This window comes from Mastomys coucha, unplaced genomic scaffold (assembly GCF_008632895.1).
Source record: "Mastomys coucha isolate ucsf_1 unplaced genomic scaffold, UCSF_Mcou_1 pScaffold22, whole genome shotgun sequence".
In the NCBI taxonomy this organism is placed as follows: Eukaryota; Metazoa; Chordata; class Mammalia; order Rodentia; family Muridae; genus Mastomys; species Mastomys coucha.
This window is the reverse complement of record NW_022196905.1, coordinates 80037748-80050213: the sequence shown is the minus strand read 5'-3', so window position 1 is coordinate 80050213 and position 12466 is coordinate 80037748. Positions and strand designations below refer to the sequence as shown.

At 36.6% G+C, this 12466-nt stretch overlaps 1 protein-coding gene across 1 annotated transcript in view; it reads left to right on the top strand.

Moving 5' to 3' along the window:
• Sult1e1 (sulfotransferase family 1E member 1) overlaps positions 1 to 12460 on the top strand; it is a 16742-nt gene extending 4282 nt beyond the window's left edge. Inside the window, exons 3-8 of the mRNA XM_031342031.1 lie at positions 1072 to 1197; positions 1923 to 2020; positions 6931 to 7057; positions 8847 to 8941; positions 10075 to 10255; positions 12110 to 12460. Of these exons, the coding sequence (XP_031197891.1) occupies positions 1072 to 1197; positions 1923 to 2020; positions 6931 to 7057; positions 8847 to 8941; positions 10075 to 10255; positions 12110 to 12222 (740 nt within the window). The 3' untranslated portion in view covers positions 12223 to 12460. The remainder of the gene's footprint in view (positions 1 to 1071; positions 1198 to 1922; positions 2021 to 6930; positions 7058 to 8846; positions 8942 to 10074; positions 10256 to 12109) is intronic.
• Positions 12461 to 12466: the final 6 nt, after the last annotated feature.

Genomic DNA, 12466 nt, shown 5'->3' with positions numbered 1-12466 from the left:
GGGTACTAGTTAGTTCATATTGTTGTTCCTCTTAAGGGGCTGCAAACCCTTCAGCTCCTTGGGTCCTTCCTCTAACTCCTTCAATGGGGACCCTGCACTCAGTCCAATGGATGGCTGTGAGCCTCTACTTCTGTATTAGTCAGGTACTGTCAGAGCCTCTCAGGAGACAGCTATATCATTATGCTATTATTATTAGCTATATTATAATGGCTCCTGTCATTCAGTACTTGCTGGCCTCCACAATAGTGTCTAGATTTGATGATTGAGTATGGGAAGGATTCCCAGGTGGAGCAGTCTCTGAATTGTCCTTCCTTTAACTCCAGGTTTTTAACGTGACTCTTCTCAGATAAAGGCAAGTGTGGGTCTTACAGTCCGTGGACAAGCTGAGAGACAGAGAAAACCTGCTAGCTAGCAAGAGAGTCTCTCGGAGGCTCTGCAGCTATGATGGACTTCAACTTTAATTAGCAGTTTTCTCCCATTTAGGTGCTGAGCCATTGTTTCAGCTTCATGAAGGAAATTCTTTAACATTCTATATGCAATAAGCAGCGGCAGCAGCAGCACGGAGTATATATCCCTCCTTTGTATATCTTAAAGCTCTGTATTCATGTCTGTATTACAACATCTTGAGAAAGAAAACTGCACTTTGTTCTTACTCATTTTCTATTTAATGTTTCTAATTATCATCAAAGGTCAGATATGTGATTCATACTTTTCTATATCTTGTGATCCAGACCTTGGTTTAGGAACAAAACACCAATAAAATCTATAGCTGGAAAGTAGGTTTGTATGTGCCACCCAAGTGTCACCTTTTAGTCAAGTCTCCTTACTTCTTACTCATAAGAGTGTTATTAGTTCTCCTAATGTCATAATTCATCATGGGAGGCCCAGACATATGGACCAGTTGTTATTCATGACACTATACATCAATATATGTTGAAGTTATTTGGGGTTTTATGTATTTAAATATTCAAGAAAATATTATTTGAGTTTGAATGATTTAAATGCTATTGAAATATACAGTTTTAAGCCATACGACTTCATTCTCCAATTAGGTGTATTTAATTTTTACAGGCACCACATGGATTTGTGAAATTGTGTATATGATCTATAAAGAAGGTGATGTGGAAAAATGCAAGGAGGATGCTATCTTTAACAGAATCCCTTTCTTGGAGTGCAGAAATGAAGATCTAATAAATGGTAATTTTTTTTTTTTTTTTTTTTTTTGGTTTTTCGAGACAGGGTTTCTCTGTATAGCCCTGGCTGTCCTGGAACTCACTCTGTAGACCAGGCTGGCCTCGAACTCAGAAATCCGCCTGCCTCTGCCTCCCAAGTGCTGGGATTAAAGGCGTGCGCCACCACCGCCCGGCTATAAATGGTAATTTTAAAATTAATTTTGCATACATTTTAAGATATATGTATATTTATGATAGATAGATGATATAAATATGATTATGTTGTAATAAGATCAAAGAGATTTTTAAGTAACATTAGCAACTGATATTCTGTCATCTATAGATGAGACTCTAAAACTAAATCCAGAGTAGTCTCACAGCACGGTATGTACCTGGAGCAGCCTAACTGCTTTATTTGTTCAGGAAGAGTCTGATACCTATATCAGCATTTATTTCTCAGTTTCTAGGAGGTTAAATATTATGTTACTAGAAAATTATTTATTGAATGTCAAGAATAATTACAACTGTATTATTCATGAACGTTTCCCTATCAACATGTAAAAAATTACTCTCTTTGATGCAACTATTTGACCTTACTTTGCAAATTATTAATTAATAATTTTCTTTACAATAAGATTGTATTATTATTATTATGAAGCCAGTTAGAGAATCTTAAATAATATTTTTTAAAATATCCATTCATATTCATGTGAGCATTTTTCAAATTGTCTGTTTATTTTTTAAAACCAGGAATAAAACAACTAGAAGAGAAGGAATCTCCCAGAATAGTGAAAACTCACCTGCCACCCAAGCTCCTTCCAGTGTCATTTTGGGAAAAGAATTGCAAGGTAATAAGATTTAGATTTTCTTAGACTTGCATGAAATTTTTGTACTTTGTAGGTCACAAAGCACTTAAAAGTCATCTTATACATACTTTATTACTCCTTCTTTTAACACACAGGTCTTTCAATAAATGTGAATTATTTTATTATCACCCAAGTCCAGATTATATTCATATATTTTTTTCTAAAGATGATCTGAACACTAGTTAAACTCTAAGCCTTTGCTTGTTTCTGGATAAAAGAAGGGTTACAGTTGTCATCTAGTAGGACTAAGTACAATTTTCTTTGTAACCTCCAGCCTAGTACCTAACCCAGTGTAAGTACTGATGAATCACAGTGGATTGAATGTCTTTATTTTACAAAATATTATGTGTGACATTGTGAGACATTCAAATGAATAAGAATAGGATATCCAGAGAAGTTTCTTGTAATAAGCATTTACCCAGTGAATGAAAGTGACTATTATCATTCAGTCTACTTGCTAATAATGTACCACACACTTGAAAAATCATAAAACAGGAGATGTATTTTGGTTTGTGGTTCTGAATCAGGGTCAACTCGTAGTACTTGCTGATGGCCTTCTTGTTGGCAAAGTTTCAAGGTAACCTGTGAGTCAGTGGCTACACACATATTTATGTCTCTAAGTCTCCTTAATATTCTTTCATGTCACCAGCACTCAAGAGTTAACTACTATGATGACATTTTTTAACCCTTGACACTTCCCAAAAGCCCAAATTCTAAATAAAAAAATAAGATTGTGCTCATTCTGTAGGCATAGAAGCTTCATTGTGAACATTAAATTTGAATGTAAATTTTGGAGAGTACAAACCATATTCAAAGTTACCAGTTTCCATAAAGCTAATGTCTTACAGAAAACCATAACTTATATAGTAAAGTAATACATAAGCAGACTCCATGGGTAGTATTTAGGCCATGGAAGAGAAGACTTTAATTCAGATGCATGATTTAGAAAGATGAAGAGTCTATTCAAACCCAGAGACAGCTCAAGGAAATATCTGAAACCACTTCAACTTGCCTGGAAAGTTAAGTGTCCATGCTGGGTAAAAGACTGAACAAAAAATTTTCAAAGGACTTATCACAAGAAAGTTGGATGCCAAGTTAGGAAACTTAGATTTTACTTGAATTAGACTATGATTGTGTTGCTTTGTAGAGAAAAGGTCATACAAACAAAGGTTGGCAACAAAGGAATGTCGTGCATTCTGCCTGCTGGTCTTTCTTCAAATATTTGACAATTTCTAAGTATCTAAGTCTCCAAACCTCAAACATTCAAATGCTTGCTTATTTTCAGCTGGAGTATCATTAAATATATATCCTCCTGTATGATTTCCTGCAAAAAAACTCTCTCAGGTTATTATTTTTTTAGATGTCTCATTACCACTATTGGCAAGAGTTTTGATAGAGCCATTCCTTTCCTTGTGAGAAATGTTGTAGGATATTACTGCTCCGCTGAAATTTATGGTCAGCAACTTTTCATTTAATTATTTATCTTTTATTATTATTCTTTAATCTATTTTTTTAAGTCCAGTTGTTATCCCCTTCCTGGTCTGCCTTCCTACTGTTCCTCATCCCATTCCTCCTCTGCCATCTCTAAGAGGATGTCCCTACTCCGAACCCCCACCCTTCCAGACCTCCCCAGTCCCTGGGGCCTAAAGTCTCTCCAGGGTTAAATGTATCTTCTCTCACTAAGGCCAGACCAGGAAGCCCTCTGCAGTATATGCTATATACATGTCGTGGGCCTCATATCAGCTGATGTATGCAGTATATGCTATATACATGTCGTGGGCCTCATATCAGCTGATGTATGCAGTATATGCTATATACATGTCATGGGCCTCATATCAGCTGGTGTATGCAGTATATGCTATATACATGTCATGGGCCTCATATCAGCTGATGTATGCTGCCTGGTTGGCTGCTCAGTGTCTGAGGGATCTCAGGGGTCCAGGTTAGTTGAGACTGCTGGTCTTCCTATGGGGCTGCCCTCCTCCACAGCTTCTTCCAGCCTTTTCCTAATTCAACTGCTGGAGTCCCTGGCTTCTGTCCATTGTTTGGGTGTTAAGTATCTGAATCTGACTCTTTCAGCTGCTTGTTGGGCCTCTCAGAGGGCAGCCATGTTAGGCTTCTGTCTGTAAGCATACCATAGCATCAGGAATAGTGCCAGGCCTACAATACTACTTAGCTATTAAGAACAAGGACATCATGAGATTTTCAGGCAAATGGATGGAACTCAGACCCAAAAGGACATGCATGATATGTATTCACTAATAAGTGGATGTTAACCAAAAAAGTACAGAATACCCAGGATACAATCCACAGAACTCAAGAAGGGCCTTCCTCCACAGCTTCTTCTGAAGGGCCTAAGTGAGGATGCCTCAATACTATTTTGGAGGAAGAAGACAGCAATCTCACATGTGTGGGGGTGCACAGAGAGGGAGGGACCTGGGTGGAAAAGGGAACAGGGAGGAGAAAAGGGGAACATGATCAGGTATTTTGTATGTGTGTGTGGGGGCCAGGACTGAAGCCCTGAGGGCCAGCAGAAAGAACAGAAACAGGCAACCTTGGGAAGTAGGAGGTGGGGGGACCCAATAGAATGCACCAGAGACCTGGGAGGTGAAATACTCTCAGGACTCAAAGGTGGGACCTTAGATGAAAGGCCCAACAGTGGGGAAAGGGAACTTGAAGAATGACAGGGCATCAAGTTGAGAAATGGGGTTGCAATCTCACAGTCAAAAACTCTGACTCAGAATTGTTCCTGGCTTAAAGAACTGCAGGGACAAAAATGGAGAAGAGACTGAGAGAAAGGAGGTTTAGTCAAATTTTATTACATACTTTTTTATGCCTCAGAGGTCATCAAAGAAATAGACATAGCTTAAGGGATTCGCTTTCGGATTATTTTCAGAGTGATTTATTGGCCCGTCAGAGGAGAGGTAGTGGAGAATATTTTGTAAAAGTATGTTTGGAGTAGTGGAAAAGAAAGAATAAGTGTCAAGGTAAAGAAAGTGAGTTTTAAAAGATCAAGATAATGAGTAAGAAAATCACTCAAGGTCAATGAATTTGAATTTGTTGTGTGGTTTACAGGGAGGCATATGGAGTAATATATGAGGAATAAAGGGGAACAGAACTTAAATAGAGAAAAACACTGTGACACAGTATAAGCTTCCAAAGTGAAACTTTAAGTGAGATGACAATATTCAAGATTCCATGACAAAAGTTGTAGTCTGAATTAAAAAGAACTAATCATGGATGAGTACAATAATTTAGTGAATTAGATAAACTGTGGATGTAGATAATAAAAAATGCATAGAAGGTAAAAAGAGTTAGCAACGGAAGGGTTAGCAAAGGCGGCTGGTGTTCAAATTGTTAGTTGAAACACATGAATGACCAAAATCTCAGAAATAAAGCCATCAGACGAATTGTGGGGTAGGGAGTAGCAACCTTTCCGGGGTGACAAGTAGTACCTATACTTAACCGTGCATGTACTAGGAACTCTAGTGACCACTGCATAAAAAGTAGCAACTCCAGGAAAAAGGTAGGTGCTCTTTGAAGGCATAGAAAAGAATGTTCAGTGAAACATATGGATATTTAATAACATCTACCAATGTAAGATCATAGAAATTAGGAGTTTAAAATAAGAGCTCACACTGTATCCAAGAGAGTGAAGAGAAACAGTGTCAGTCTGAAATACCAACTGCATTTTGAGATACAGGTCGCACTCCTGAAGCACAATAATGGTGTGGGCAAAGGATGAAAAGTGAGAAGTAAATTTATGTTACAATGGTGTATGTATGTGTTTCCACTCAGTTAGAAAGAAGAACTTGAGAGAATGAGAAGTTTTAAAAGTTTGCTATGTTTAATAACAATTTTGATACAAAATAACATCTTTTGAAAGTTTTTCAAAAACGTTCTTAAACATGAGAATGAGTCTTCAAAGAATAAGCAGAAATAGTTTTTAAAGTGCATACACAAGCTAGTGAGCTTAACCTCAGCCTCTTAGTTGTAGAGCATTAAGGGCAGAACTCTTTGATGCTACTGACTCAGGGCTTCAGCTGAAGAAATTAACACAAAAATAGGCCGGCAGACTTCTGGAAATCTCACCAGTAGCCTTGACCTGGAAGAGGCTACATGTTTTTCTCTGACTTAAGTGAGGAGAAAAATCTGAGTAGAAAAGCTTTCTACTTTCTACCAGAGCTTTTGCAGGATAGAATTTTACAGTGATAACTTTAGAAACAGCATCTTCACGATTTGCTGATCCACTGATGTTTATCTGCTGCATATAAGCATGGAAACCTTCCTTGGGGGATGGAGTGGTCATTTTATTATCAAACAATGAAAGAGGTCTCAAGGAGGACCTAGATTTAAAAAATGAAAAACCTAGAGAAATGGATTTAAAGACAACTATGTCAATACGATTTTTTTTTCTAACTGCAAGCTAGGATACTACAGAGCATTTTTACCTTAGTATTCAAATTGTAATATAGTCTTAAGAACAGAACACTGTGTTCTGGACTGAGTGACTTGTCAACTTGGTATTTGTATCAATTTGCTGTCAGTTCTGCTACATACTTGAATTAACTTACATTTCACTACTTTATTCATAAAATTGGGGAAAATTTGGTTAACTCAATTTTTTTGTCAGTGGAAATGTCATGATGCTGTCACCTCAGGCTATTTAATATGTTTCTTAGAAGGGTCAGACTAAACGCCACCAGACACCAGCAAACGCTTCAACTTAAGATATTAAAGTACCTTTTTTTTTCTATATAATGTTTATATTTTTATAATTTTTCACAATGAATTTATATCCTGTTAGTCTTTGGAAACATGAATGTTTCCAACCTGATGAAAACATGGTAGATCATCCAACCAGTGATTTAACAACTTATTTCATCTTCTAGATGATCTATCTTTGCCGGAACGCCAAAGATGTTGTTGTTTCTTATTACTACTTTCAGCTAATGATAACCAGCTACCCAAATCCTAAATCTTTTTCTGAATTTGTGGAGAAATTTATGCAAGGGCAAGGTAAGAGCACCTTAAATTATTTGGATATTTTCTTTTCATCAAAGAAGAAAAATACAAATGATATTTTGTGCAAACAAAAATAAATGAGTCAATATGAACAGAGATAATGTAAAATAAGTATACTATATACATACAGCACTATAATATAATGTGTAAACATAAATAGAATAGAATAGAATATAAACTTATACAAAAAGAAAGATAATATAAATATGTAAATATGTACAACAAATTAATATATGTAAACAGAAATATAATATAAGCTGATATAAATATACATAAACAAATACAATATAAATAGATGTAGAATTTAAGGTTTCTAAGGGATATAGTTTATACACATTTGAAATACTAATGCTTAGGTTGATAGTAGGGTCCTGTATGTGAGGATGATGGAAAATTAGAAACTCCAGGCATTCCCTAATAATGCCAAGAAGTAAATACATTGACTTACTTGTGACATCAAGGGTGTCAATTTCTGCTCTGAAAGTCTGAGAGTTAGTATGTCTCTTCTCTAACATGTATTTTCATATTTTAAAATAAGTTTTAGAACATGATGTTACAACATATAATTAAACAAAAAGTAGATGAGGTATAAAAGCATCACTCATTCCTTTCCAAGTAAAATACCCAAGCATTAAATTAAGCCACATGGAGGAATTTACAAACATTCTGAATACCTGTAAAACTCTTGCATATTCTTCTAGGTATGTAGACTGAACATTTTAGTTTTGATTTCTCTGAACAGTAAAGAGCTTCTTGAGCAGATACTATGGGAACCCTACGACTCCACTAAAATTCCATCTAAAGCAACTGTGTCTTTTTTGTTTGAAGATGAAGGGGCAAAGAATGGTTTGAGTTTCATTCAATAACTTATGTGGATGGTACAAATAAGGATAATTGAAAAAATTATAACCATAAAAATAATATTACTCATTAGTTCTCTATGACTTGAGTCATGAAGAAAGTATATGCCCCAAGATTGCAATACTATCTTTAAATTACAGAGAAAAATAATTTGTATGCCTTAGAAATGAATTAGATCATTGTTAATATCATTGTGGACCTTTTCAAAAGTATCTTTGCTTATAGCATCTAGGCACAGAGGAAGATCAATTCCAAGTCTAGTAGTGACACAGAACATGTGTATACTGTTCTGTTAACCTTGGATTTAATACAGCTGTTGTGGAAGGCTAAAAGAAGAGGTGACAGCATTTATTATATCACACTATCTCTAAAATAAATTGTCCCTATGAGAACAACTTTCACACTCTAAATTACTAGTCTTTTAGTAAATGGTTGCATAATTACTAATCTCTCTCTCTGTGTGTGTGTGTGTGTGTGTGTGTGTGTGTGTGTGTGTATGAGAGAGAGAGTCTACCTCTCTCTCCTTGTCTCTGTGTCACACAAACAGAAACACACAGATATATACAAACACATAGACTCACACAGACACGGACACACATATATACATGGATGCACATGTGTGAACAGACACACACAAACACTCCAGTTTGAAATATGTTTCCATTGCTCTAAACTGAGTTGTTTTTTTATCTTTTCTCAGTAGTCTACTACATGTCAGTATGATAAAACTAAAAATATGTTCCTGAGGAGGAAATTATTCAAGAATTTTTGCATCATTAGTGCACAGAACTCTTAAATAAGCGTACCTGATCTATTAGTTCTAATTATATGATCATTGTTGCCTTTTATTAATAATTTGAATATTTATATTAAGCTTGTAAAATGATAACAGTATCTTTACACTTGTTTCTTCTAATTTCAGTTCCATATGGTTCCTGGTATGATCATGTGAAAGCTTGGTGGGAAAAGAGTAAGAATTCACATGTTTTATTTATGTTCTATGAGGACATGAAAGAGGTAAGAAATGGAAGGTGTAATGAACATTCTAGTAATTCTTAAGATGCTCTTAGCATCTGACAATTCTCTGGATGTAATGTTATCACTAGAAACTTAATAGCAACCCATTGCAGAGCTAAAAAGGAAAAATGCAATATCCTAGTTTGATTATGTCAGCCTTGATTTTAGTAAATAAAAGTGTTTAAGGAATGAATCCATTTTAAATCCTAATGTTAAAACTTTTCTAAGGATAAAATTTGCAAAAATAACCTTGAATTCATAAAAAACAAGAAAGAAAATAATAATACACATTATCACCAAACTTGATCTTTCACTGCACACTGTATTCTGAGAGTTTATATGTTTTATATATGAAATTCATTCTGCATATATCATGTATGCACATTACTAGGCAAGGTAGCCTATTCCTCTAATTTTAGCACTTATGAAGCTGAGACAGGTAATTGGGAGTTCAAGCTATGTTTGAGCAGAATAGCAAGACTTGCCTCAAAAATAATGAAAAATAAATTAAAACAAGCCAAGTAGATGTGTCTGTAGATAGAGTCAAGCTTGAGGATGCAGTTTAGATCCCCAGCATCTTCAGCATTTAAGTTAAACCAGATAGGTATGGACCCTGCCTCTTATCCTAGTGCTGTGGAAATGGGATGCCAGAGGCAAACACACATGGTGACCTAACATAATGTTAGCTCTGGGTTGAATGAGACACCTACCTCAGTAAAATAAAGTGTAGAGCAATAGAGGAACTGGCTTTCACACACTCGAATACAAGTGCATGCATACTTATCTGCGTGTATGTTCACATACATGCAAGCATGAACACACAAAAACACAAACTCACACATATGTCTTTGTAAAAATAAAGACACAGAATTGAGATAATTAGAAAGAACCATTTTACTAGGTGTAAAATTTAAAATTTAACAACTCATCTCACTTGAGCCCATCAACTTTTGAAGTGTCTCCGGCATCTATTTTTGGATGAGGAAAGATTGTTTGAGAATACTTTGTTTTCTTCATTATACATCTAGTTTCTAATACGACCATATACAAAATAATGTTCTCTCATTTTTAGCCTAATACCTACTCACCAACTTTTGCCATTTTGGTTTTTAAATCTCTTTGTTTCTCCATAGGATATCAGAAGAGAAGTCTTAAAGCTGATAGAGTTCCTGGGGAGAAAGCCCTCAGCAGAGCTTGTGGACAAAATCATTCAACATACTTCCTTCCAGGAGATGAAGAACAACCCATCCACCAATTACACAATGATGCCAGAGGAAATGCTGAATCAAAAAGTAACGCCATTCATGCGAAAGGGTGAGAAGGCAAAGACGCGTGGTTTTCCATTGCAAAGTCTAAGCTTTCATAACTTAGGCAAAAATCTCTTCAAGGTTATTCACCCTGCACAAATAACATGTGTTTTCTTTACAACTATTTTTTTTCTTGAATACCCTTATGGAATTATCAATTGGGCAGAGGCACTAAACACTATTAATACATCCAAGACCATATATACTAATAATGAATTTCTGTTTCTTGTTTATTCAGTTTGAGAAGCATGTCGTGTAAAGCGTAACTTCAGACACCTTAGTCTCAGCATCAGCAATGATACCATAGTGGACTAACTGTCACTGAGTAGGGCTAAGTGTCTTGGGTGTATATCATATGCCTCATACATAGTATCTCTATAGATGATGATTTGAACAGAGGGGTGTAGCAATGGGGGATGGAGAACTAGGGAGAGCCAACCCAAAGTTCTAGATGCCAGGAAAGCAAGAGGCTCCCAGGATCCAACGGAGATGACATTAGCTGAAATGAGCCAGTACTCAGATTACTTCCTATGATCATTCTCCCTACCTTAATTTGTAAAATAAAGGCTAGAGCCGTTATTTGGCAGGAGAAGGGAAGGTGGAGCTGAAAGGAGAGAAGAAAGAGGGAGAGAAGAGAGGACAATGATGGAGGAGGTGGGAGGAAAGTGGAGCAGAAGCATGCGGCCAGGAGAAACTGCAAGTTATAAGGGGTCTCATAGATGGGGAAGATGGTAGTATAGTTGTAGATCTGCCCAATCTAGGCGTGCAACTTGTATTCATATTAATTGAGTTGTGTTTTCTTTTGCCTGAACTTATTTAGGTTGGAGATTTACCACAACAAAGGGGAGAGAGAAGCTGTAGAGACCATATCTAGTGGTTAGGCATGACCCCAGTCTGAGGAATGTGGCCAAACACCCTTCTTAAAATTTTAACCCAGAATTGCTGCTGTCTAAAGGAAATACAGGGACAAAGAGTAGAGCAGAAACTGAAGGGAAGGCCACCCAGAGCCTTCTCCACCTGAGAATCCATCCCATATGCAGCCACCAAACCTTGATACTATTGCTGGTGCCAAGAAGTGCTTGCTGACAGGAGCCGAGCCACATAAGGATGTCTCCTGAGAGGCTCTGCCAGAGCCTTACTGATGTAGATGGGGATGCTTGCAGCCAACCATCAGACTAAGCAGGCAGACGCCGATGAAGGAGTTAGAGGAAGGACTGGAGGAGGTGAAGGGGTTTGCAACCCCATAGGAAGAACAATAATATCAACCAACCCCCCGCCAGATCTCCCAGTAACTAAACTACCAACTGAAGAATACACATAGAGGGGGACCCATGGCTCCAGCTACATATGTAGCAGAGGATGGCCTTGTCCGGCATCAATGGGAGGAGAGGCCCTTGGTCCTGTGAAGGCTCGATGCCCCAGTGTAGGGGAATGTCAGGGTAGTGGGGTGGGGGAGCACCCTCATGGAGGTGGAATAGAGGTTTTCAGAAAGGAAACTGGCAAGGGGGATAACATTTGAAATGTAAATAAAATATTTAAAAAATAAAAAATAAAAATTTAAAAATTGATAGTCATTGTCCCATGAGTCTCATCTTAGAAGGCCTGATTTATGAGAGAAAATAAGAGTGCTCATTTTAAGTAGCATAGGCAGAATAGGATGAGCCAGTAGAATTTTTTTGCAAGACAAGGAAAGAAAATTCATCTTTGTAAATATCAAACAATGTGATATTTAAATATTTTATCCAGGTATTAAGTATTATGAGAATTTTTCACATTATTAATGAAAGAGATGTAGGATAGAGAAAGCTTATAATTCTGGCTCCACGGGTTGACCCTTCTGATTTTTACTGTTTTGTTGAAGGAATTATAGGAGACTGGAAGAACCACTTCCCAGAAGCCCTGAGGAAGAGATTTGATGAGCACTACGAGCATCAGATGAAGGACTGCACTGTGAAGTTTAGAACAGAGCTGTGAGACACTTCCTTACGTCTGAAATTAGAGTAGTCTGCAACTTATCCTTCAGTTTCTCTTGTTGTGAATTCAGTAGAAATAGAAGTCTTTTGAAGTCTGATGGTTTAAATTAATTCTGTTTTCTTTTTCTAACTTTTATGTCAACGTAATTTCTGAATGTTTTGACAGCAAAATCACATTTTTCTTTTTTAATAAGCCATCTTTTCTTTTTTCTTTTGTTTATTAGACGTTTTCTTATTTACAATAT